The sequence below is a fragment of the Malaclemys terrapin genome, chromosome 11, assembly GCF_027887155.1.
Source record: "Malaclemys terrapin pileata isolate rMalTer1 chromosome 11, rMalTer1.hap1, whole genome shotgun sequence".
Taxonomy (NCBI): domain Eukaryota; kingdom Metazoa; phylum Chordata; order Testudines; family Emydidae; genus Malaclemys; species Malaclemys terrapin.
The window spans coordinates 77,902,541-77,927,882 of record NC_071515.1 but is presented as its reverse complement, the minus strand read 5'-3'; the positions used below and the strand labels follow the sequence as shown (position 1 = coordinate 77,927,882).

Sequence of the window (25,342 nt, the reverse complement as noted above, 5' to 3'; positions counted from 1 at the left end):
TTGGCACCTGCCTGAACTGGCTCCTGCGTGTCCCCTGCCGCCCAGAGGCAGGATCTCCTCCTTCAACGGGCTCTGGACAGAAAAGTGGCCGAGCTAACACATTCACGAGCTGCTGCCCTTAAGCCTGGCCAGCAGCGCGGGCTTCCGAACCCAGCTCCGTCCTGCCGGCAGAGGGCAGCACTAGGAGGAGGTGCTGTACTTCAGTCCAGGGGACGCCGGAGAGCCAGTTCACGGGGCTTTGAGCACAGCAGTCACAGCGGCTGCAATGCACAATTTCCAGCCCAGGAACGCTACCCTGCTGTCACCTCCACCCCCAGGATCAAAGCCTTCCCTCGCTCCCCCAGCCAGCGGAGTGCAGATGGGCCTGGCTCCAGCCATCGCCCTTGGCAAACGGAAACCAAAGCCCGGGAGGCAGCTGTAGCAGCCAGAAAGAAGCTGCCTCCCGTCAGACGGGGAGAGAGCCGCCCCCTGGGCGAGACGCAGCCAGTTCGCGCTCTGTGGAGGGGATAAAACAACTGGGTCAACTTTTATTGAGCTCGCTCGTCTAACAGACTTGTAAACGGTGAGAGTGACAAGGAATGCGAGGCCACGCGCCGCCGGCACGGAGACTGCGCTACGGGGAAGAGTCCACGTCCAGCACGGCCCCAGGCAGACGCCAGCCGAGCTGGGAAGAGGCGGTGCTTGGCTTTTAAGCTGCAGTAACAGTATGTGCTGGTGTCACAATCCCCCCGCGGCTGGGGGAACGGTCCTGCTGGCTGGGAGGCGGGCAGGCCGGAGGCCGGCCTGCGCACCCAGGCGGTTCTGGAAGAGGTCATCGGTTCCTGGTTCTCTGTAAACCTGAGCTGTTTCCTCCCTGGTGCCCCGCCCTCCGCGGGTGTCATTGCGGGGGCAGGGGGATGCCCCTGGGGTCGGTGACCTGACCCTCCTGCAGGTTCTTGACGAGCTGTGCCAGCCAGCGCTTGGTGGTGGTGTCGTCCTTCAGCACCTGGGCGAAGGTGGTGTCCTTCAGCTGGTCAGGAAGGCACTGTCTGAGAGCCTCTCGTGCCCTACATCAGGAGACAAGAAACAGGGGGACCAACAAATAAACTCACATTGACAAGAGGGGAGCAGGCCCCCTGCTGGGACAGGCTGCTCTGAGCACGCCTGGGAAACTCCACCCCCCAGACCGTGGCCAGGACCTCCCTCCTCTCCAAACCCAAGAGCTCCAGGCAGATCCCCCACATTAAAGGGAACTGACCCAAGGGCCCCCCCCATCCCAACGCATTCCCAGTCACAACCTCCTTCCGGACACGAGGGGGGCGGCATGTCTGCACAGCAAACCGAGTCAGAAGCGTCAGAGCCTGCCCGGCAAGGGCCAGAGTAAATATAAATATAGCTAGCCGGAGAAGTGGCCCCTCGTTACTCCACCGCTCCGCCCTCCATGAGCCCTTTGCAGCACTTCTCCGTGTCACCTGCCAGCACACCCCCAAAGGAGCGAGGCAGAGCTCACGCAGCGGCACTGGTCCCTACGGGGTCAAGTCACGCTGGGACAGTTGTAATTTATGACCATTCAACCTGCGTTACAAGAGTCAGGCAGAGCCCAGGTGCTGGGGGAGCTCACAGGCCTGGCGCGAAAAAGGTCCCAAGGCTGACCGAGAGGCAGACACACGAAGTGGGAATCCCGATGGAACAGCGCTTCCAGCGAGAGGGGGAAGCACCTTTGCTCTCTGGCCCCCCAGGAACCCCTGAAAACTCCTAAAATGTTTACCTTGGGTTATCGGAAAGGCGAAGGTAGCAGCGGACCACGTGTTTCAACAGCCTTGCTGACGGCTCCTTGGAGAGCTGAAGGACCATCTTACCCTGTTCAACAAAGGAGCGGCTCCAGTTAGAGAAACGGTGTTAAGAAAAAGCACTAGGAAGTGCTGAACTTCGGTGGTTTTGTTTCATTCTCCCAGGACCAGGACCGGGTTCTGGCAGCCACCAAAGTGGAGGTGACTGGTGCCTGTTGGCAGGTGGATAGCATTTTTCCAGTCTAGCATGTAACACTAATAGGAGATGACCCCCACTCAAAGATCCTGGCCAAACCAGGGCCACTACTGCGGGGCTCTCTCCAACCAAGACCCACTTACAGCTGGATGGACCCAGAGGTCATTACAGATTATATCACCGGCCATTTCCTTCAAAACTTGATTAATTCATATTCAACCCAGGACCTGCAAGAGTTCCACCTCCCTGAGCTTTGGTCCAAGGGTCAGGATGGAAAGCATTTCCCAGGACTATGTTTTCAGCATCTGCTCACTCGGTTTGCCTATAGGTGACAGCATTCCCACTCCTTTAGAGCCGTAAGAGAGGGGTAACGAATGTCTAATAAGCACTTGACAGAAATCTACATAATCCGACCTCAGGCCCATTGGATATTAACTGATCTATGCTGCTAAAATAGCTCGTTTTGCATCGTTTACGTCCCACATCACTCCCCTTACTGAGGGATCTTCCTTGGAGATTCTAACTGTGCAGGTTTTAGTCAGTCTATTCATAAATATCAACTCTACGTTTTACACCCATCCCAGTAAGAGTTAGACGAGAAGCTGCCGGTGAATTTACAAAAGTGGCCCTGGGAAGCCTGCATAGGACAGACCCTTGGCAGCAGGTGCAAGCATGAGTAAACACAAGCCACCGGGTGCTCCAGCATAACCCCTTTAGTAAGTGAAGGGAGCAACCGATCCTACCAATATCATGGCGACATGAGAAAACCGCTCATAAGTCTGGCAGATATACGCCAATCCTGTATCATCCAGGAGGATCTTCTGTAGAATAAACGTAGCAACCTGGAACAGAGGGGAGAAATCACTTAACCAGCTGCGCCTGTAATGGACCACGTCCTGTTTGTTCTTCTGACAGCAACCCCAACCAACTGCAGAATGGACACATGCCAAGAGCACCAAGTATTTCAACAGGGGTGGCTAACAGGTTTACTCAGTTTCAAACCAGAAGGAACAGCTGGTCTTTACATAGCACATGGAATTCACTGTGAAGGGGAGAAAGGAACAAACAGATCAGGACTCACCGACTCAAAGGGGCACCAGACCCTGACCCGAACAACAGATGCAAAACCTGCAGACACCTCTCCACCGCTACAGAGATATACACCCCACAACACACCTTTCAAGGATCCCTGGGCGCTGTACATACCTATCACAACATGTGGTGCACCTCACCCAATGCCCCAACAGTGATGATGTGGATGAAATCAATACTCCCCCATATAAACTCACAGAAAAATGATAAAAGACGAACACACCACGTGTCCTGGGGCGATCACTCTCTATCTGACCTACCAGTCCTCGGCCTCAAAGGAAACCCACAGAACACTTTCAAAAGACGAGCCTGGGAGCTTAAATTAATAGACTCATAGAATCTCAGGGTTGGACGGGACCTCAGGAGGTATCTAGTCCAACCCCCTGCTCAAAGCAGGACCAATCCCCAACTAAATCATCCCAGCCAGGGATTCATAACTTTGCTAGGCACTAAAAATCATGGTCTTAATAAAGACACTGGATTTATGGCTTGTTACCACAATCTGTAACCCACTAACCCCTCTTTTTTGTCCTATGACTGCCAGGGTGTTAATGGGCCACTTCACCTTGAATGTGTCCCCCTCAGAATGCGTGTGAACAACGTGCGTTAAACCATTTGTTTCACCTCCTTTTTAGCTGTAACACCTTTCCCAGGCCTGAGGAAGAGCTCTGTGTAGCTGGAAAGCTTGTCTCTCTCCCCAACAACAGATATGACCTCACCTATCTTGTCTCTCAAACATCCTGGGGCAAACGCAGCTAGAACAACGCTCCAAAGGGAAGAGAGGCAGATACAGCAACTGGATAACAATGAAGGGCTGTGTTGAGTCGTATGTTCACTAAGGCTATGTCTGTACTACAACTGTACCGACGCAACTGTGCCGCTGTCAGATCTCTCATGCAGCTGTTCTACGCTGGCGGGACAGAGCTCGCCCGTCGGCATCATTAAACACCCCCAACGAGCGGTGGGAGACGCTCGCCCGCCGACACAGCGCTGTGCACTGCGCTGCTTATGCCAGCGTCACTTAGCTCGCTCGGGGGGATGGAATATTCACACCCCTGAGCGACGTAAGTAGTTGTGTGGACATGGCCTAACAATTACTGCCAGGCTACCCGAGGTAACGGGCAATTCAAACCGGTCAACTGTCGAGAGAGGGGAGACAGAGGGGAACACCCCATCCCATGGCCCTGCTTATTCATACACAACCTTGCCCAGCTGGCTTGTGGTTTTCATCTCAAGTGTTAACAGCCAGGCTGCCTCTCTGGAAGAGATGCTTTAATCAACCACCAGTGACTAGGCTAGGTACAGGAATGACGGAATACGATTCTCTGGCTAGTGCGGAGGAGGACGGTGGATAACATCCAGCTCGGATCTTCACAGCAACATTTTGAAAGGCGATAAAGGGATCAGCAATTGCCCCTGTCGTTTTACGATGTCAAGTTGCAACAGGGAGACGTTCAAACTAACTGGTAAGACACACTGATCTGCTGCGTGCAGGGACATGAACAGAATACCTGGGAAACGGCCAACAAAAACAAATCACTTAATTCAACTAAAAGCAAATACCGTCTTGGAAAGTTCGCTGCCAGACTCCATGATGCGCAAGCAGAGGGGGATAATTTCTGTTGTCAACAAAAAGTTTATCACTTCTTGCTCATCCGTCTTCACCAGGGCCCCTAGAAACAGAGAAAAGAGCTGCAGATTTTAATCCCTCCTGTCTTTGAAAGTGCAGCCTGAGCTGGGGGCAAAGGTTTCTACGCGCACAGCGATGACCAGAATGCAAGCACTGCTCAGGTTTGTCCAGCAAACGGGAGACTGTGGGCACCGCCTGAGTACAAAGAAGAATATCTGACTGGTTACGGAGCGATGGCTCAAGCAGCAGCCGTACCCCATCCGGTGGGGACAATCCTTTGGATTCCTAGCACCCGCTTTGCCAAAAGCGGCCCACCCACTCGCTTGTCTGGAACTTAAGAGCCATTAACCGGGGTCATGGTCAGCTGGGAGGACTGTCCAGTCCCATGCCACCTGGGTGGATCGAGCGGACTTGCAGCGAGAAGCAGGAGGGGTTACTGGGAATAACACATCTCACCGGAAAAGATTAAAGCGTTGATGCTACCAAGACTAGGCAAACGCTACCTTCATCGCTCACTGTACCCCCTCCTCTTGCTTTTCCCTGTCTGACTTTACACTGTTTGCTTCACGCAGCAGGGACTGGGCCGTTCCTCTATGAAAACCAACTAGCACATTGTGACCAGCATGGGGGGGGGGGGGAGGGAGGGGGGAGAGGAAGAGAAGATGGCTTCATGCAACACTCAACGCCGGGTGACCAAAAGGTCCCTGGAAGCTGTGCTCCAAACCTCTCCAAGGCACACATCCTCACCACACTGCGCACGGGAGTGCAGCCTGCTTCTCTGAGACGAGAATGGGGTGACTGGCATGGGAACGTGCTACATGAACCGGTGCCGGGCACTGCGCAGCCCGTGCAAGCCTCATCTGAATCTGCTGCCGTTTCTGGCTAGGGAACTGCATCGCTTCAGCAGAATGAAGCAAATATGCCAGTTTTTAAAAGGCAGGTAAAGTCTAAGCTTTGTCTCCTCCCAGATCTGAATCACACCATCAGTTGACCACTGGCGACCTTTATGAAAAATGAATGCATCTTAGAGACGCCAGCTTAATGCCCCACTTACTGTGCTGGGTTCGAAAGCTTTTAGGAAAAAGCTAATCTAGAGGAAAATGACACCGGAGTAAATTCACGACAAGAAAATGGAGAAAAACTCTGGAAGTCTGGCCCCCTCAGTCATTACTTCTCTTGACAGGCTCAGCTTGTAGCTGAAGAAACAGCAGCGTCTCTGTTCCTGCAAGTGAACTCCCCACCTGCTTTGAGGCCAGGACTTCCCAATGGAGCCAATGTTTCTTGTGCCTTAGGCACATGCTATCGATACATCAGCCATGCACTTGCCTTTGGTGTGACAAACCCACCAGCAACCCAGCCATGGTCCAAAACTCCAGGGTCTTTTCTACCACTGACACAGAATTTATCTACACAATTCCCACCAGTATGAATGGGAGTCACGCTGGTAAGCTCTCCGCACAGCGATGGGAAGTTAGACGTTATCACATAACTCAGAAGATCACGTAGGGAAGGACAGCAACAGAGGTTTAAGGTGCTGCTACACTAAAGGCATGGGATGAGTGGCCCACAGGAAAGGAGGAGTCAGTGCTCCCAGCGTTTGCATGACTGCTTACCAATCACTCCAAGGCTGGTAAGCCGCAGGTATTCAAATGGACGAGTCTTGCTAACTGTGTGCAAGAAGGGGTACAAGAAGAGAGGGATGTGAGCTGCAAGGAAGGCTGACCTGGAAGAAAAGGCAGAAGACACATTGAACATACACCACGAGAAGCCAAGAGGGCTAAACAGAACACACAATCCAGTAACAGCGCGGTACATCTGCCTCCGCCTGACCAGACGTTAACACCCATCGCTCTGGGCGGGCAGGCAAAGTATCCTCCGTTTACAAATGGAGAGAGGGGAAGTGACATGCTCTGGACGGGTAGGCAGGTGATGGGTCACAGGTACAGCTCCCAATGGGCGAAGGATCACACACATCCACATTTCTTTGTTACCCCTTCTCCCCCATTCTGATCCGCTTCTTGTCTCACCCACGTAACAGCTGATTTTGTAGGCTGTAGATGCTTTGGTGCAGTGACTTATTTACCAGGTGCATGCCCAGCCCCCGGCCCGATGGGACCTCAATCTGCTTGGCCTCTAGATACTACTACAGTATAAATATTGCACAAGACCTACCGTCACCACAGCACTCAGTCATCCCTGGCTCCCAGCCCCAGAACCCATTTCTGAGAATGGGCTGGAAAGAATTCTGATTGCGGGAAGTCCCCAGAGGAAGAGGTTCCCCTGTTGACATACATTTCCAAAGGTCATCCTAGGGGAGTTCTACTGAATGCACAGGACTGTGTTCAGACTAAAGAGAATCCACCCTTCAGATACTGGGCTTGAGTTTCTACATTTTTATGAAGTTATAAAGGAATCCAGTGAAAAATCTGGACTGTTTCCTTGAAGACTAGCTTAAGGAGCAGTGCTGTTAAACCTTGTTTGGCAGAGGCTGAAAGACATTCTGCTTCCTAATTGTTCCCCCAATTTCGTTACAGGGCCTTATTCACAGGGAGAACGGAAACATGAGAGAACATGGCCATTAGGTCTGATTTCTTCTGGGTTTCAGTCACAGGGCTTTCGGGCAAGCATCTGGATTATTCCTTTCCTTGTTCAAGCAATGGGGACAGTGAGGCCCTAGGATATTGGAGGGACAGTGTTCTCCAGCAAATAAGGCACTTGACTGGGACTCCAGGCGTGGCACTTCCACTGACCTGCTGAGTGACTTTGGGACATTTTCCCAGGCTGTGCCTCTCTTCCTCCCACCCGCTGTCTTCTCAAATTACACTGCAAGCTCTTAATCGGTGCTAGCACAACAGGGCCCCAATCTCAGCTGGAGTGTCTTGGGGAGACCACGTTTTAGAGAGCGGGGTATTTGAGGAAATCTCAAAATGCAATGTCCTATGTTTGGGGCTTCTGTCAAGCTGCATGCAAAGATCCCCAAAGCCGCTGTTTATCGTCTAGTGTCATATGCCACACTGCCTTTAATGTGGCGGCAGTACAAAGAACTTACCACTTGCCTAGAGCAAACGATTTCCCCAGCCCGACACACAGTTTACAGGGACCTCAAGGCTAACCAATATGACTGATGACATTTACCTGGTTTCCGGATGCGACGCAACGCACTGCAGGAGTGCCAGAGCATTGCAGACTCGGTTAGACTGATGGGCTGTCAGGGTTGGCGGGTTGATTGATGGATAAATATTTACAATTTCCTAAGAAAGTTAAACAAAGCAAAATTAAAGGAGAAAACCAGACCAAGCTGCAGAAATACATTTGCCTGATAAGTGGCTGCAAGTGCCAGAGAGATGGCTGCCTTCTGTTTGCCACAGCACTGCTGCAAGCATCATTTTAAAAGGAAGTTATGCAACCTGGGGAACTCAAACTTTGCCCAACCGAGGGCTGCACCATGCAAATTGCCAGGTATCAAGGTGATGCATCTACTCTGCATGTAATTAAGCAGATTACAGCTGCCCTTAATTGTTGGTTAGATACTATGGTGACTGATGCCCCGAAAGTACCAACAAACAACAGCGGTGCAGTCCACTGCGCCTAGAAGTCCCAGCATGCAAAGCTCTATCCTGCTCTAGCACATGCTGGGACCTCTGGTCTCCCTGAAGCGAAGACGCTCTGGGTACCAAGAAGGATGAACTGCATGAGCACAGGGGGCAGTTATAAGGACGTGAGTGAGGAGGAAAAGTCTGACCCATGCCTGTCCATTTGTAACAAACTCTTTCTGACTTTCTTCCCTTGCTCCATGCGTATGCTGAACAGGACTCTCTCAGTGCCCGTCCCTCTTATTTTAATTTAATTCCTCAAAGGAAACCCCCAGGTCTCGTACTCCGAGAGCCAAGCAGCAGCTGTGGAACGTGTTGGACTGCTGAAGAGGCGAACAGGGAGGGACGTGTGTGTTTTTATTCAGAAGGCTCTCTTGCAGTAGGAAGGGTTAAGTGACAGAGAGGTCACTCAGGAAACCCAAGAGACACCACATCAATGAGCAAGCTCTCCCGGTCACCCCCGCAGCACCCGAGCATCATTTCAGGTGCAAAGGAAAAGCACCCACCTGCAGAAGAGCTGCGATTGTGCCAAATGAGTGCCATAGCATTGGGGCCAGGTCAGGGACTGATTCACGCTTCTTACTCAGCTCCAGCAAGGCATTCTCGCGGGTCTCAGGGCTGGACAGCTCATTAATCCACTGATAGATCTTCTCTCTATCCACCTGAGCCAGTGCTGTCGGCACAGGCTTGAGGGGAGACAATAAAACGGGTAAGTACATCACGGTTTTATCGGATTCAAACCAGGCCCTTTTCACTTGGAGAGAGACAGATGAAGCCAGGCAGTTAATGCAACCTCAATTAGAGGAGGGAGAAAGCCACAGACCTGCTTTTCTAATAGTGTTCTGGATACAGATAACGGCCTCAGTTCAATGCTTATCGTTTCACCTGCCACGAAACATGGACAGGTGGCTTTGCTTCATGGAATAAATCTATCGCTGCTATAGTTTCTCTGTATCCTCTGGCAAAATGTTATCTAGCAATTTCCTTCAGCAACATTCAGTGAATCACACGACTTCACATCTATACAAGCAACAGACTAGGACAGGTTATTTTTCATTCTTTTTCCAGTAGAAATCGGTGCTCTATCACGGCGCCAACCCTGTCTACGTTAAGTATCTTTAGACCCTGCACTCAAAGCGTAAGCATAATAAAAATGTATTTAAAGGAGTACTTAAGACGTGTTAGTTTAGAGTCCACTGTTTTTATACCTCCCACAAGCTCAAGACAGCAGCTTTTCAACGCAAGCGACGTTCACTCAAAACTACATTAAAGTAAGTGTCCCACATAAATGAAAAAAATTCTAATTATTTTATCAACCTCCGCATGGTACAACGGGGAATTTTAAAAGTATTGCTAGAGAGACATTGTGCTACAAGGAGGTATTGCACAAATCCATCTTTCTTGTGTCCCCAAGAACATCAGTCTTTTCCCTAAGTATACACCTCTACCCCGATATAACGCTGTCCTCAGGAGCCAAAAAATCTTACTGTGTTATAGGTGAAACCGCGTTATATCGAACTTGCTTTTTTCCGCCGGAGTGCGCAGCCCCGCCCACCCGGAGCGCTGCTTTACCGCATTCTATCCGAATTCATGTTATATCAGGTCGCGGTATAGCGGGGTAGAGGTGTATAACTTAAAGGGAACCCCTTATTAATTTGCTTTGTGGGAAAAATCCTTTCCAGAAAAGGACAGAGAGAACTGAATCTGTACCCACACTCGGGTAATATTTTTAAGATTAAGCATGAGAGTTTTTAAAGATATTTCAATACCCACTTTCCCACGAGATCAGTGAAAGAGTAACATCTTCAGTAAGTTCTCAGGTAGAAAGGAATCACATTGGGGAATCCAGGATTTTAAGATATCTCTGATTTCCTTTACAGAGGAGCTAAACTTTCATTAAAAAACAAAGTCTCATGCCTTTTCGAATGCTCTTTACAACAGCAATATAAACGAATGCACTGCTGCTCTATTAAAGTGACAATCTGGTAGTGTAGGTTGAAAATTCAGGTTTAACTAGATATGAATAGGACTATTTTCTTGAAGTTTAGATCAACCAGTTACAGTGTATTTAGATTTAAGCATTCCCTTGCAGTGTCCTCTGCAACTCAAGTCTTGCACAAGAACTAGGAAGTGAAATCAACTAGTACCAGAAGTGAAACTGTACAACAGGAACCAATCTTTACAGAACTTTGGAAGTTAGAAATGAGAGCTGTGTATTAGGGTTCATCTAATTCTTTGGGATACCATTCCACAGCCTCACTTCTCAATATCAGCAAGTGTTTCCTTATATTTAGGTAAAGTTTTTCCTCTTAATTTCATCCATTGGGCTCAGTTATATCCCAGGCACATTCTAACTCAGGGGCAGGCAAACTTTATGGAGGGGCCACATCGAGTTTCTGTAATTGTATGGAGGACCAGTTAGGGAAGGCTGTGCCTCCCCAAACATCTAGGCATGGCTTGGCCCCTGCCCCCTATCTGACACCCCCCCCCCCCCGCTTCTCGTCCCCTGATGGCCCCCCCAAACTACTGCCCCATCCAACCGCCCCCCTGTTCCCTGTCCCCTGACGCCCTCCCCCCCCCCCCCGGGACCCCGTGCCCCATCCCTCCCTCCCTGTCCCCTGACCGCCCCTGGACCTCCCCGCCCCAACCATCCCTCCCTCCCCGTTCCCTGACCACTCCTGCCCCCCGCTGCCCCATCCAACCCCTCCTCTCATTCCTGACTGCTCTCCTGGGACCCCTGCCCCATCCAACCCCCCCCCCCCGGGATTCCTGCCCCCATTCAACCCCCTGTTCCCCGCCCTCTGACTGCCCTGACCCCTATCCACACCCCGAACTCCCCTGCCCTCTATCCAATCCTCCCCCCCCCGCCCCCTTAACGCGCTGCCTGGAGCACCGGTGGCTGGCAGCGTTACAACCGTGCCGCCCAGAGCACCAGGACAGGCAGCTGTGCCACCCGGCTGGAGCCAGCCATGCCACCGTGCAGCACAGAGCACCGGGTCGGGCAGGGCAGCTGCAGAGCCGCGGCCAGGCAAGAGCTCGCAGCCCCACCGCCCAGAGCATTGTGCCAGCGGTGCAGTGAGCTGAGGATGCGGGAGAGGGGGAACAGCAGAGGAGAGGCCAGGGGATAGCCTCCCAGGCCAGGAGCTCAAGGGTCGGGCAGGAGGGTCCCGCGGGCCATAGTTTGCCCACCTCTGTTTTAATTCTTCCCCACCCTGGGTATTTATGCTATTAAAAATCTGTAGACTTGATAACCCCTTGCTCTTATTCACTAGGAAAGTATTTGTTTAGTGATATCAGATTATCTGTAGATATGTCAGACACAGTCAATCCCTGCCCTGCAAAGCTCACTACACATTTTAACTCTTCATCTTTCCTCTAATCAATCCTTCCGACCCTCTCTCCTCTCTCCCTGTTTTCCAGATACTTTTTCAGACCCTCAAACCAGAATATTTCTTGAATGGTGAAGAGTGACATTTATTCTGTTGCAAGAGTTAGAAGTGTAATCCTGTTAGCATCTCCTATAACAGAGTTTAGGAATACATGGAAAACGGGAAGATCTAATTTGTGTTTGTTTATGATGACTGAATGACAAGCCCTTTGACAGCTAAACATTCAGGTCTATTTTGCTAGACATATTGGAAAGTTCAGTTCAAGTTAACAGTTCAAATATGTTGACTCCGCAGCAATGCATGCACAAATGTATAGCGTCCAGTGCCTTCCTAAGAAAGAATCAAATTTCTCCCCACAGACCCTACAGATTCCCATCTGGTACTTTTCCCTGAAAGTCTCATTTATTCAAAATATTCTAATTTTCAAATTGCTGTTTTCAAGGCTCACCGTCTCATTCTCCTTCCCTAAGATCTTGGGAAATGTCAAATGCTGTATGTAAATATTTCCAATACTTATCAATGATCTTACTAAATACCCTCTGTTGCACCTCATGCATGCAAGAGTGATGTCAGCTGTCTTAAAGCACCACGCACTGAGCGCTTGTGAATCACTGAAGAGCATTTACCTGCAGTGTCCCTGCCAAATTGCAACTCTGACAATTACATAACAAACTTGATTTAGCCAATTGGGGACTTCTTTAATTAAGCAACTGCCCCCCAAGCATTCTGGGTAAAAAACATTGATTAACACACAATATTGCCTAATTGTGTGTGTTTTTCTAACTATATTGTTAGATAATCAACCTGATAACACCAACATGAACCTTTATTTAACAATGACCTAGCAGGGATCTGATTAATTTGTATTTTCACTCTCATACTTCTATTTCAAGTTTTCTGTCGTTTATTGCTTGTGCTCCATTCTCTGGACCTCACATCTATTATCTTATGCCCCTTTCAGATTAGCATCTAAATGCAGGCTCTGCCAGCGGTCTCACGACGTAAAAGGCCAATGCTCTGCCTTATTACAGTTTTGTAACAACAACTTCTTCCAACCTGAAAAATAAAAATGCCTGTTTATAGGCCCAACAGCCTTGCCTAAGGATAGTGTGATGTACTGCAGCCATCAGTACCTTGCAGAGATGGTTGCATTTTGGGTCCCATTTATATTTCTATATATAAATGCAAGTTGGTGGACAGTAAAGACATTTCATCACAGTTCACAGAGCGTATATTTATTGAAGACTTTTTAAATTAGCGCTCAACAACTTGCTCTCCATTATTAAATGGCTGTTTAAAAACGTCAAGTATCAGAGGGGTAGCTGTGTTAGTCTGGATCTGTAAAAAGCGACAGAGTCCTGTGGCACCTTAAAGGCTAACAGACGTGTTGGAGCATAAGCTTTCGCGGGCGAATGCCCACTTGGTCAGGTTTATCACAAGGAAGCCTAGTGTACAGCTAGGAGCTTAATGGGAGGTACCGCAATCCCTTATCCACCATAAAAAAAGGATAGAATCATATTGCTATAAAAACGTAAGGAATGATGGAAATAATTAACCTTCTGCTTTCGCCCTTTTGTGCTCTACAAATGTATTTAGTCCCGCAATGAATATTGACAATCGCTGCCTAGGAAATCTAAAGGCTGCTCGAATTAGACACCGCTAAGTACTGGAGTGACTCACGTTTGTTTTTGTTTTTTTAAGCCCGACGAGTACTTGCAGCGAAGGAGTTTTAAAACATCCCTGCAACTTGATCTCGCCGTAAACAGCCCCGGTGCACACAGGCCACGGCAAAGACTCGGTTCCAATGAGTGTCCATCAACTCACGGAGGGATTTTTAACCCAGGGCATCCGCCCGCGAAGAGCCCAACTCGGCACTACGGAGAGGGGCCGAAGCCCCAAGAAGCCCCGCAGGGGCTCAGCCTCCCACGCCCCGCAGCCCCCCGTGGCCCGGCCCGGCCCGGGGAAGTTCTCCGGCCGGCGCTGCCTCATGCAGGAGGGCGGAGCAGCGGGAGACCCCCCGGGGGTTCGCAGGAGAGGCGGGGGGGGCCGGCGGGGGGGGGGGGGGCGAGTCTGGCGGGAAGAGAAGGGGGCGGGGACGGGGCACCGGGCCGGAGGGGGGGGGACCCGGCCGCTCTCGGCGAGCTGCGAACGGGGAACCAGCGCCAGGCCCGGGGCGGGGCGGGGCGGGGGGAGGGGGGGGCCCGGGCCCGGCCGCAGGGCCGGGACTCACCGCGGCCGTGGCCAGGCTGTGCATGTTCGGAGCCGCCGCTCGCGCCGCCCAGGGCCGGGATCAGGAGGCCGCCGCCGCCGCCGCCGCCATGGGGCCCAGGCCGCCTGCGCGCCGCCGTGACCCCTGCCCGGCGCCCTCTCACCCCGCCACGTGCTCTGAGCGCGCGCAGCCGGCGGGCGCGGACGGAGCCCGCGCGCGGTGAATCCTGGGGCAGGGAGCGGGCCGTGCCGGGGGAGGCCGAGGGTCCGCCACGCGCCTGCGCGCGTGCTCCGCGGCGCGGTGACGTGCCCGCGCCCGTACGTGCGTGTCTCGCGCTGCTGCCCGCTTCCCGCCATCTGCCGCCTCCTCCTCCTCCTCCTCCCCCCCCCCCGGTCTCCCTGAGGAGCGAGCGCCGGCGGGGCCGCGGGAGACACCGAGCGGCAGGTAGCCCCTCCCCTCCCCCCCGCGCGGGCGCGGTGTCCCGGTCCCCTCCCGCCCCCGGGACCGCTCCCCAGCCCGGCGCGTCGGGCGCCCCCCGCCCGCCAGACCCCCGCCCCCCTCGGTCCGCCCCCCCCCCGCGCTGCGCCCCCCACAGCCCTAGGCAGCGCCCGGCTCTCCCGCCGGGGTCTGCCCGTGTGGTGTGGGCCCGGCCCGAGCCCCCGGCCCCGGCCCTTCGTGCCCTCCTGGGGGAGCCGGAGCCCAGCGGGGGGGGGGGTGGAAGGGCCCCCGGGCCGAGGGACGGCCCCGCTGACCCGGCCCAGCGTTGCCAGTGAAGTTGACCTGCCTTCCTGGGGTCTCCAATTGCTCTGTGGCAAAGAGCGCGCGCCTCTGATTCGCCACTTCTCCCACCGCCAGATGCGGGGCAGGGGCAGTGTCTGGTCGGAAAACTCAAGTATCAGGGGGTAGCCGTGTTAGTCTGTATCTACAAAAACAACAAGGAGTCTGGTGGCACCTTAAAGACTAACAGATTTATTTGGGCATAAGCTTTCGTGGGTAAAAACCTCACTTCTTCGGATGCATAGAGTGAAAGTTACAGATGCAGGCATTATATACTGACACATGGAGAGCAGGGAGTTACTTCGCAAGTGGAGAACCAGTGTTGACAAGGCCAATTCAATCAGCAGAACTAAAATTCATTTGCAAATTCAACACCATTAATCTGGGCTTGAATAGGGACTGGGAGTGGCTGGCTCATTACAGAAGCAGCTTTTCCTCTCCTGGAATTGACACCTCCTCATCTATTATTGGGAGTGGACTACATCCACCCTGATTGAATTGGCCCTGTCAACACTGGTTCTCCACTTGCGAAGTAACTCCCTGCTCTCCATGTGTCTGTATATAATGCCTGCATCTGTAGCTTTCACTCTCTGCATCCGAAGAAGTGAGGTTTTTACTCACGAAAGCTTATGCCCAAATAAATCTGTTAGTCTTTAAGGTGCCACCAGACTCTTTGTTGTTTTGGTCGGAAAACGTGTGTGTGTGTGTGGGGGAGGGGGGGTATAGATTTCTGTCTTTCGGCCCCTTGGCCTGTCTGCATTGCTGCAAGAAAACTAAAGCGGAGCGGGGAGGGTAAGCGGCAACCAAAAGTGGCGAGATGCTGAAGTTCTCCGCTTTAGCCATTGGCAGCGGTCTGGCCTGTGGACATATTCACACGAGACTTTCCCTCCAGCGCCGCTCTAGAGGTGCCGGTAATGGAGGAAGCACCGGTTTGGACTACTGTGTATCACCTGGCTGCGAGCAGATCGAGCTGAGCCCTGTATCTTGTGTATATTGGCATCTCCTACCATTGCTTTCCCCAGCAGTAGTGGAGAGAGACAAAGTCTACGCTAGGGAACGGTGATGGATGCAACGTCTTCGTCTTGTGTTTTTGGATAAACTCGATCACCTTTCATGGAATTTGTGTCCGGGTTAGTGATGAAAGGACAGGTTGAGTAAGGCACTCTGCTATACCTATTGCTGCTGACTAACCTTCATTGCAGGAACATCTTCATTGTCTGTAAAGAAACGCCCTTAAAACCATATAGTTCCAATTTGAACAATATCGTTTTATTTTGACCATGCTACTTAGTTACTGTACATGGTGTGTCCTAGGCTGTAATTAAGAATAGTGTTTTAGTCAAAAGTTAAATAGCAAATGGTGGCTGTATGTGTGTTCTTATTAAAAACCAAGGAAAGAAAAGCTTTTATCAGACAATGCCTATCAAAACATGAAGTATTTACAGAATAATTTGTCATGTTAATTTGTATTAGTGCTGCTTAGAAGCCTCATTCAAGTTGGAGTCTTAGGGCAGGTCTACACTAACCCCCCAATTCGAACTAAGGTACGCAACTTCAGCTACGTGAATAACGTAGCTGAAGTTCGAAGTACCTTAGTTCAAACTTACCTCGGTCCAGACACGGCAGGCAGGCTCTCCCGTCGACTTCGCGGTACTCCTCTCGCCAAGCTGGAGTACCGCAGTCGACGGCGAGCACTTCCAGGTTCGACTTATCTCGTCCAGACAAGACGCGATAAGTCGAATCCAGAAGTTCGATTTGCTTGCCGCCGAACTACCGGGTAGTGTAGACCTACCCTCATTGTACTATGTGCTGTACCAATGTAAAAACACAATCTGTACTCAAAAGTTTACACTCTAGACCAGTGACAAGATGCAACAGGTGACTGAGACAGAAAAATGGATGAGGTTGAGGTGACAATAATTCAAGCACGTAAAATACAAAGAATAAATTGTTACTAAAAAGCTGGTTTCTCATTAGATGTTTTATTGTCTAATTTTGGAAACAAAGTGGTTTCCTTGAAAAAATTTTTTCGTTTTTTTCTCCTCTACGCATCATTTTTCCTTGCCTGGTCTTAGCTAAAGGTGGATTTGTTGTGGAAACTCTGTGGAAGCTACATTCTTAGATTTGCAAGATCTTTTGGTGTCTGTATTGAGTCAGCTCACCCACCGTTAAACATTTAGGGGTTAAAGCAGAGGTCCCCAACCTGTGGGGCACACCCTGTGGCTGGGGCCTGGGCCAGCCCCCACGGGGGACAGGGAGGCAGAGCCACCCAGCTCCACTTCTGGCCTTGCACTCAATGCCCAGCTGTGGCCCCAGCCCCCTTACTGTTGTCCACGTTTCCCCCCCGAGCCATTGCCTCACTCTCAGCCCTGGTGGAGGGGGAATGTGGACAGGGGTAAGGGGGTCACAACCATGAAAAGTTTGGGGACCACTGGGGTAAAGTAATGCTGGCCAAATTGTGGAAGATTTCTTTATCCATGTTTCATTTACTGTATTATTCTGTTTTTTCACTAGACTCCTGCAAAAAATGCTATTCCTTATTTTTACACTTTACGCGGATATATTTGCCAGTTGTCAATTTTAATTTTCTTATTTTTAACAGGTTTCAAGGTGAAGTAAATTTAGTTAAACTGTTATAAGTTATTTATTTGTAAGAAAAATGGCTCCACTGAAGGTGCATGGACCTGTCCGGATGCGCAGTATTCAAACTGGGATTACAAAATGGAAAGAAGGAAGCTTTGAAATTGTGGAGAAGGACAACAAAGTGAGTCTAGTGGTTCACTACAATGTTGGAGGAATTCCAAAGACATTTCAGGTACTCCAAATATCAAGGTGTTTTGTATGAGCAATGCATGGATTGTTCCCTTTTGTGAACAGCTGTCATCTCCAAGACTACTAAGTATCATACAAACTTCCCTCTGTGACTGTTCCTTGGTTTTCATTTCCAGAACACTAATCCTTTTGTATAACCATACTTTACATTATTCAGGTGCATTGTTGGGTGGAATGCCAAGGGAGGCGTGAGCAAACCATTAATTGGGAAGAAATGAAAAAGCTTAAGACATGAAAGAAAATTACCAAACAATATAGTATCTTGCTTTTTTAATTACCTTTTTGAAACTCGGTTAGCTTATTTGATAAACTTTCAGAGAATGTATGTGAAGACCTATTAGGTCACCTACACCTTGTCAGCACTAGCACTTTTCCCAGTTGAAGTGCTGAAAATTCCCAGTGTAGACATACCGTTAGTCCAGGTGCAAGACTCTTCACTATTGAACATGGACTACAGTTCGGTCTAGTCTAGATGTTAAATGTGCCAAGAAACTTGACTTCCACCACTTCCCTTGGGAGACGTGATAGATCTCGCTGTCAGGAAGTCTCATCTATTCAGCCTAAATTTTCTTTCTCTTATTTACATCCCATTCCTCCTAATTATTTGTGCCCCAAATGTTATGTCCAAACACACATGAAGATACAGTGCTTGTCCTGAAGAGCTTACAATCTAAAAAAGACAAAGTATAAAAGCATAAAAGTTGGGTTGGATCCAGTATGGCAAGTCCTATGTTTTCTATGTAAGAAAATGATTAGCTTGGGTGATTCTTCGTCTAAGTGCTACTGTATATTTAATATCCCTAAGGACTGTCTGCCTTCTTACCCGATGAGTCCTGGGGAGATTCCCTTCAGTGGATAGAAGGGATTTAATGGTCCAGAAGGTACCTGCTGAATCTACATTAGGAACGGAAGAGCAAAGTTGTGTATTAATGGCAGGGAATTTGTTTGGATTGATGAGATGAGTAAATCTAGTATCATGTGCTGCCAAAGATTTTTAATGAATATATTGGTAGAAAAATAGACAGGGATCATGCCAACTGTAAGGTGCTAAGCAAAGTGTGTGCATTTAATTCTCAGCAATTTGGTGATATTCATGTATTGGAACAATAGTTCCTGTAACAGAAAACACTGGGAGGAATTTTAGGCCCTTTTTTGGTTTTCCAGTTCAGATTCATCAGAAACCTCTTGATCTGCAGGTTTGGGAGACCCTATTGTCATGTTATAGAGGCAAATTTAATTAAATCTTTCTCTCTCCAGAAGCTAGCAGCTCTTCATACTTGTAAAAATGATTTTTTATATTCGTGGTGCCTAGAGACCTCGGCTGGGTTGGGGCCTCATTGTGCTATCTAGATTCTACGTACAGACATATAGTAAAAGACACTCTTTGTCCCGGAGACTTTATAATTTAGTTTAAACAAGACACACAACTGGTGGCTGGAGAGAATGGAGGATGATGAATAATGTTATGTCTTCAGAGCTTTTTAAGTTGCAACAGGAGGTTTGACCTTGGATGGTGACATGATTGAAAGTCTTTTCTGGTTTGCTTGTTTTAGGAGAGAGTGGAAGATTTGAAGGCCCCACTTGAATTCTTGCTGTACTGAAAGTTTTCAGTTAATTAAAAAAGCAAGGGTTGGGCATAAAGGATGGTGGAAGGGTAGCTTCACCAAATGAAAAACTAATCACTGACTGAAGTGGGTTATGTCTACACTAGAAACGTTACAGTGATGCAGCTGCACAACTTGGTTCCTGAAGATACCAAGAACTCTGTTTATTCATCTATTTAAAAAAGTTTTCCTCAACATACACGCAACCAAAAAAATATCATTGGTCAGGTGATTTCTTGTAGCCAACCTAGCAGAAAGTGCGAACGAATATGTGGATTAATTAGGGAGGGCGATATTTTTTTTTTACGTTAACATTGTATTTGACTTGTTGCACTAGTAAATTTTTTACTTTATAAAAAAAAGACCCCAAGTTAAATATATACTGAATATTCAGCAATCTTTTTATACTTACTGATTACCAAGCCAGTTTTTTTCCAACTTGTCAAGAATTTTTACCTTTTGAGGGCTAAACTGTATGAAAGTTTCTAAAAGTCTTGAGTTATTGAACAACAGATAAAAATCTGAAAAAAAATCTTAATTGATGAAAGCAACAGAGAGTCCTGTGGCACCTTTAAAACTAACAAATGTATTGGAGCATAAGCTTTCGTGGGTGAATACCTATTTCGTTAGACGAAGTTGGTATTTCACCCATGAAAGCTTATGCTCCAATACATCTGTTAGGGCTGGTCCACACTAACCCCCCAGTTCGAACTAAGATACGTGACTTCAGCTACGTGAATAACGTAGCTGAAGTTGAAGTACCTTAGTTCGAAATACAAGGTACTTACCGCGGGTCCAGACGCGGCAGGCAGGCTCCCCCGTCGACTGCGCGTACTCCTCTCGCAGAGCAGGAGTACCGGCGTCGACGGCGAGCACTTCCGGGATCGATTTATCGCGTCTAGACAAGACGCGATAAATCGATCCCAGAAGATTGATTGCTTACCGCCGAACCCGGAGGTAAGTATAGACGTACCTTTAGTCTTAAAGGTACGAAGTGAGTATTCACACACGAAAGCTTATGCTCCAATACATCTGTTAGCCTTAAAGGTGCCACAGGACTCTCTCTTGCATTTTACAGATCCAGACTAACACGGCTACCCCTCTGATACTTAATTGATGAAAAGTTTCTTTAATTTTGATAACTCTAGCAGCTAAATGAAATTTTACTGAACTCTCATTCATTTAGGATTGAGAGAAACAAGAAATTTGAATCCAGTAAAGTAAGTTTCAGAATGTTGTAAACACTTGAAAATAGGGGCTTGTCAGTGATAGTGATAGTGTTGCCTTTTCTGAGCGGCATTTTAAAAATTCATTAACCATATTAACTTAAGGTTTAGTGATGACTCAGTATGGAGGAGGGGGAAATACTTGTATTTAAGTACATTTTCTTTCTTTATAACTCTTGGACAACATAACTGGTTTTGGAGCTTTTTTCGTTTACTGTGGAAGTACTTAAATAATTTAATTTCTTACAATGATCTATGTTATAGTCACCTTTACTTTCTTTCCAGCTAAGCCATAACATTAAAACTGTGGTCCTACGACCAAATGGTGGAAAATTGTGTTGCCTGATGCTAACGCTAAAGGATGCCAGCTTCCTGACTATTGATAAGGTACCATCTAAGGATGCAAACGAAATGAGGATGTATCTGGATGCAGTCCTCCATGACAGGGTTCATACTGGTAAGTGCAAAACAAGGCAAATTGTGTTACTAGCAGGTTGGATAAAGATAAGATTCTGAATTAGTTTGTGTCAGTTCACCTTTGACCATTTTATCCATCTTTGACCATCTTCCCTTTTCTTAAAACTTGTTTATTCCTTGCATTGCTTTTGGTTGAATACTTTTCTTTGGGCCATTGAACTCAATTTTATTTTAATGTTTATGTAACTTTCCTGCAAGGTTGGCATGCACAGTATTTAATTTATAAGTGTGTTGGAATTGCTTCCATTTTTAAAGACATGCACAGTTTCCTCTCCTTTCTCTGAACACTTGGGTTTTGTTGCACATTAAGTACACAGACTGTAGGAGGAAAATCTGTAAACCTTTGCTTTTTAAACACATGCACTCCTGATATTGTGTTATCTGCCAGGTATAGATTCTGGTTTTTACACATACATCTGGTGAATGTTTTGAAAATCTAGCCTTAAATGATTTATGACAAAGAAAGCAAGGCTATATAAAACTACAAGTAAACTAAATGGCGTGTGCATTTATTGTCAGCTGTGAAACCGTCTCAGGGATCTGGCAGCTTTGGAGGTGTTCTGGGCAGCAGGACAACCCAGAAGGAAGCTAACAGGCAATTTCCATATATTGAAAACCAGGTTTGTTAAACAGTTTGTTTACACTTCAGATCTTTGCGTTTCTCTCAGTTCCTTTTAATCACTTCCTCTCTTCCCCCCTCATTTTGTATGTATGATGCATATTGTAGTAGCACAATAGGTGATTCCAGTTTGTGTCCCAAGCCTTCTGAATCAGGACAGGCTCAGATATATATACCATTAGTTGAGTCCTTGGTGGGGTAGTGGGAAAAGTGTGTTCCAATCTGCAGTATGATCCAGGAACGGCATTGACTGGCTCTGGAAGGGTGCATTTACTCCTTGTTGGATAGGTAAGTCAGGCTGCTGGAGAAGTGAAGTAAAGGAGAAAAACATATACTTAAGGATCTGCACCCAGCATAGTTCTGTGCCGTGTTTCAGCATAAAAACTTAAAGCAACATTCAGAAGTTGAGTATGATAGATGAAATAAAAATGCAAAGCTGAGGTATATGGTAATTGGCAGTTTTGGCTGCAAGTGACATCTTGCATAGTAAACATCTGTTAAGCAGTTTTTGGTATCAGATTAGTTTGATTTTAATCTTTTGTGAGATTCTCTTCAGCCTTTCAGGCAAAATTATCAGACCTACTTTACTGAAACCCACCTTTCTTGAGGCCGCTTTTTGTTGACTCCTTTGCTTGTCGCTGTGACGGTTCTCGGGATACCCAGGACTGTAAGTCACCTTGCTCTACCCCCAGTCTTCACTGAAGGAGAGTCTTGTGGTAGCTGGGTGTCAGCTCCCTGACACCACCAGCCTTTCAGCCATTCAAGCACTTTTCTGGCTATGCCAGCTTTAACTTGCAGTTTAACAGTAGCTGCACCCCATCCCTGAATCCCTTTTACTCCTGACAGAATTCTGCCCCCTGTGGGGGCGCAGAATTCATATGGCCCGCATTTTCCTATGCCCCCGTGCATCTGTTCCAGTGTGCCTAGAGCAGCCTCAGAGACGGGGGAGGAGGGCTGGGCATGTGCGCCTGCATGGTTGATCATCGTCATGGGGGTGGGGAGCTGGGCATACGTGCATGCCAACAAGTGAGAGAAAGAGAGAGAGACTCTGTCCCTCTTGCTTGCTACTGCAGCTCGCTGGCATGGAAGGGTAGGGCTTTTTATTATGCAAGAGGCAGGCTAGAGGCAGAAATGTAGCAGCCTGTTTGCTAGTTAATTGTTCTCATTCTTTAAGGCAGAAATGTAGCAGCCTGCCTGGTAGTAACATTGTTAATGTTGCTATTGTTAGTAAACGTTCCCATTCTCAGTCAATTCCCCCAGGAGCAGAAACCTGTGAAAGTTTTAAGGCCGCTACATTACCAGAGTGTTGTAAAGGAGTCGTCTTATAAATTACAGTAAGAGAATCCTCAGCAAGCAAGCTATCCCACAGTTCCCGCAGTCCCCGCTGCCCATTGGAATTCTGGGTCGAGCCCCCAATGCCTGCTGGGGAAAAAAATGTGTCGAGGGTGGTTTTGGGTAACTGTCGTCATCCAACCGTCACTCCCACCCTCCCTCCCTGAAAGCGCCGGCGGGCAATCAGTTCGCGCACTTTTCTGCTGAGTGACACCGCGGACGCCACAGCACTGTGAGCATGGAGCCCGTTGCGACCATCGCTGCAGTTATGGCCGTTGTCAACACCTCGCACCTTATCAGCCACCTTTTCCAGAGGCAGATGCTGAGAAATCGGGCGAGGAGGCTACGGCAGCGCGATGAGGACATGAAGACTGAGAGTGGCACAGACCTGTCACAAAGCACGGGATCCCGCACCGTGGACATCATGGTGGCACTGGGTCATGTTGATGCCGTGGAACGGCGATTCTGGGCCCGGGAAACAAGCATGGACTGGTGGGACCGCATAGTGCTGCAGGTCTGGGATGAATCCCAGTGGCTGAGAAACTTTTGCATGTGGAAGGGAACTTTCCTTGAACTTTGTGAGTTGCTGTCCCCTGCCCTGAAGCGCAAGGACACCCGGATGCGAGCAGCCCTGACTGTCCAGAAGTGAGTGGCCATAGCCCTCTGGAAGCTTGCAACGCCAGACAGCTACCGGTCAGTCGCGAACCACTTTGGCGTGGGCAAATCTACCGTGGGGGTTGTTGTGATGCAAGTAGCCAACGCAGTCGTTGATGTACTGCTGTCAAAGGTAGTGACCCTGGGAAACGTGGAGGTCATCATAGATGGCTTCGCCGCGATGGGATTCCCAAACTGCGGTGGGGCTATAGATGGAACTCACATCCCTATCCTGGGACCGGACCACCAGGCCAGCCAGTACATTAACCGAAAGGGCTACTTTTCAATGGTGCTGCATGCACTGGTGGACCATAAGGGACGTTTTACCAACATCAACGTCGGATGGCTGGGCAAGGTTCATGACGCTCGTGTTTTCAGGAACTCGGGTCTTTTTAGACGGCTGCAGGAAGGTATTTACTTCCCGGACCACAAAATAACTGTTGGGGCTGTGGAGATGCCTATAGTGATCCTCGGGGACCCAGCATACCCGCTAATGCCCTGGCTCATGAAGCCCTATACAGGCGCCCTGGACACTGAAAAGGAACTCTTCAACTACCGGCTGAGCAAGTGCAGAATGGAGGTGGAGTGTGCTTTTGGACGTCTCAAGGGGAGATGGAGAAGCTTACTGACTCGCTCTGATCTCAGCGAAACCAATATCCCCATTGTTATTGCAGTTTGCTGTGTGCTCCACAATCTCTGTGAGAGCAAGGGGGAGACCTTTATGGCGGGGTGGGAGGTTGAGACAAGTCGCCTGGCTGCTGATTACGCCCAGACAGACAGCCGTGCGATTAGAAGAGCCCAGCGGGACGCGCTGTGCATCCGGGAGGCTTTGAAAGCTAGGTTCCTGAGTGAGCAGGGTAACCTGTGACTATTTACTTTGTTTACAGAGAAGCTGAACCTGCCCCCGTTTCTTTACCCAGTGAATGTTCACTATCCTTTCCAGTTTCATACCCCATTCACCACCTTCCAACCCACGTTTAAAAATAAAATCACTGAAAATTTGTTAATGAACAACGTTTTCTTTATTACTGTTTTCGCGGTAAAGTGTTGAAACTGGGACGCAGACTGTGGTGGGGAGCGGGTGTAGTGTAGTGATGCAAAGGATGCTTCTAAACTCGAGGAATGACAGGCTCCTGCTTCTACAGTGGTCCGCACTGGTGGACTGATTGTTTCAACGGAGCCTGCCACCCCTCCTGTTCTGGACTCTGTGTGTGGGGGCTATGTGACTTTGTGGCGGGGGAGGGCGGTTACAGATCCTCTGCTGCATGGCTCTGTGATCCAGGATAAGGACTGCTGCATAAGATCTGTAACCCCCCTCCCCCGCCACAAAGTCACATAGGGCCCCCCTCCCCCCCCGAAAATGAAAACCACCTCCCAGACTGACCAGGGTGCCTAGTGACTGCACTGTGTGTGTGACCTGCTGCTGAACCTGCCCCCGTGTCTGTACCAACCCCCTTCCCCCCTTCAAACAGAGTGTCCTCTAAAAAAACATGATGGAAACAGTAATTAACAGAAACGTATTTTTTATTAGCAACTAGACAGGGGATGAAACTGGGATGGGGGCTTGGGTGAGGCGGAAAGGAAAGGACTTCTCAAATTTTGGGGAATGACAGCCTTCTGGTACTTGAGCACTCTGCAGGGGTAGAGTGACAGTTTTCACAGACTCTGCAGCCCCTCCTTCTTGGTACTTTGGGTGAGGGGGGCATGGGACTTTGTGGCGGGGGACGGTGGTTACAGATCGGCTGCAGCGGGGCTCTGTCCTCCTGCCTCCGGTCCTGCAGAACATCCACAAGGTGCCGGAACGTGTCCGTTTGCTCCCTCATTAGTCCAAGCAGCGTTTTTGAGTCGCCTGCTGGTCTTCCTGCCGCCACCTCTCCTCCCGTTCTCTGTGTGCTCGCTGGTATTGCGACATGTTCTCCCTCCACTGGGTCTGCTGGGTTGCC

At 49.2% G+C, this 25,342-nt stretch overlaps 2 protein-coding genes across 6 annotated transcripts in view; one reads left to right on the top strand and one right to left on the bottom strand.

The window, feature by feature from the left end:
* Positions 1–507: 507 nt before the first annotated feature.
* Positions 508–14,014, bottom strand: CNOT9 (CCR4-NOT transcription complex subunit 9). Of its 2 annotated transcripts, XM_054044424.1 has the most exons (8): positions 13,900–14,014; positions 8,787–8,966; positions 7,823–7,938; positions 6,301–6,410; positions 4,621–4,730; positions 2,709–2,807; positions 1,748–1,839; positions 508–1,046 (listed from the first exon to the last, which is right to left on the bottom strand). In XM_054044424.1, exons 1-8 carry the CDS (start codon positions 13,921–13,923, stop codon positions 878–880), a joined length of 900 nt encoding a protein of 299 aa, XP_053900399.1. In that variant the 5' UTR covers positions 13,924–14,014; the 3' UTR covers positions 508–877. The 2 variants fall into 2 exon arrangements, with proteins under 2 accessions (XP_053900399.1, XP_053900398.1); XM_054044423.1 differs by lacking the exon at positions 13,900–14,014 and having other exon boundaries at positions 508–1,053; positions 1,749–1,839; positions 8,787–9,014.
* Positions 14,015–14,117: 103 nt separating this feature from the next.
* Positions 14,118–25,342, top strand: part of USP37 (ubiquitin specific peptidase 37) — a 56,455-nt gene continuing 45,230 nt past the window's right edge. Inside the window, exons 1-5 of one of the 4 annotated variants that reach the window (XM_054044418.1) lie at positions 14,118–14,322; positions 15,681–15,785; positions 17,258–17,470; positions 20,603–20,774; positions 21,314–21,414. In XM_054044418.1, coding sequence (XP_053900393.1) covers positions 17,315–17,470; positions 20,603–20,774; positions 21,314–21,414 — 429 coding nt within the window. In that variant the 5' untranslated portion in view covers positions 14,118–14,322; positions 15,681–15,785; positions 17,258–17,314. Of the gene's footprint in view, positions 14,323–15,386; positions 15,810–17,257; positions 17,471–20,602; positions 20,775–21,313; positions 21,415–25,342 lie in introns of those variants that run through there. The other 3 variants (XM_054044416.1, XM_054044420.1, XM_054044417.1) reach the window with 3 other exon arrangements.

What these genes read in the sequence shown, in the direction of transcription:
- CNOT9 (XM_054044423.1), bottom strand. Translation starts at nt 8,999, where the DNA reads ATGTACTTACCCGTTTTATTGTCTCCCCTCAAGCCTGTGCCGACAGCA. An exon ending in CAATCGCAGCTCTTCTGCAG is followed by an intron (nt 7,939 to 8,786) that starts GTGGGTGCTTTT and finishes TAACTTTCTTAG; the next exon opens with GAAATTGTAAATATTTATCC. An exon ending in GCGTCGCATCCGGAAACCAG is followed by an intron (nt 6,411 to 7,822) that starts GTAAATGTCATC and finishes CTTTTCTTCCAG; the next exon opens with GTCAGCCTTCCTTGCAGCTC.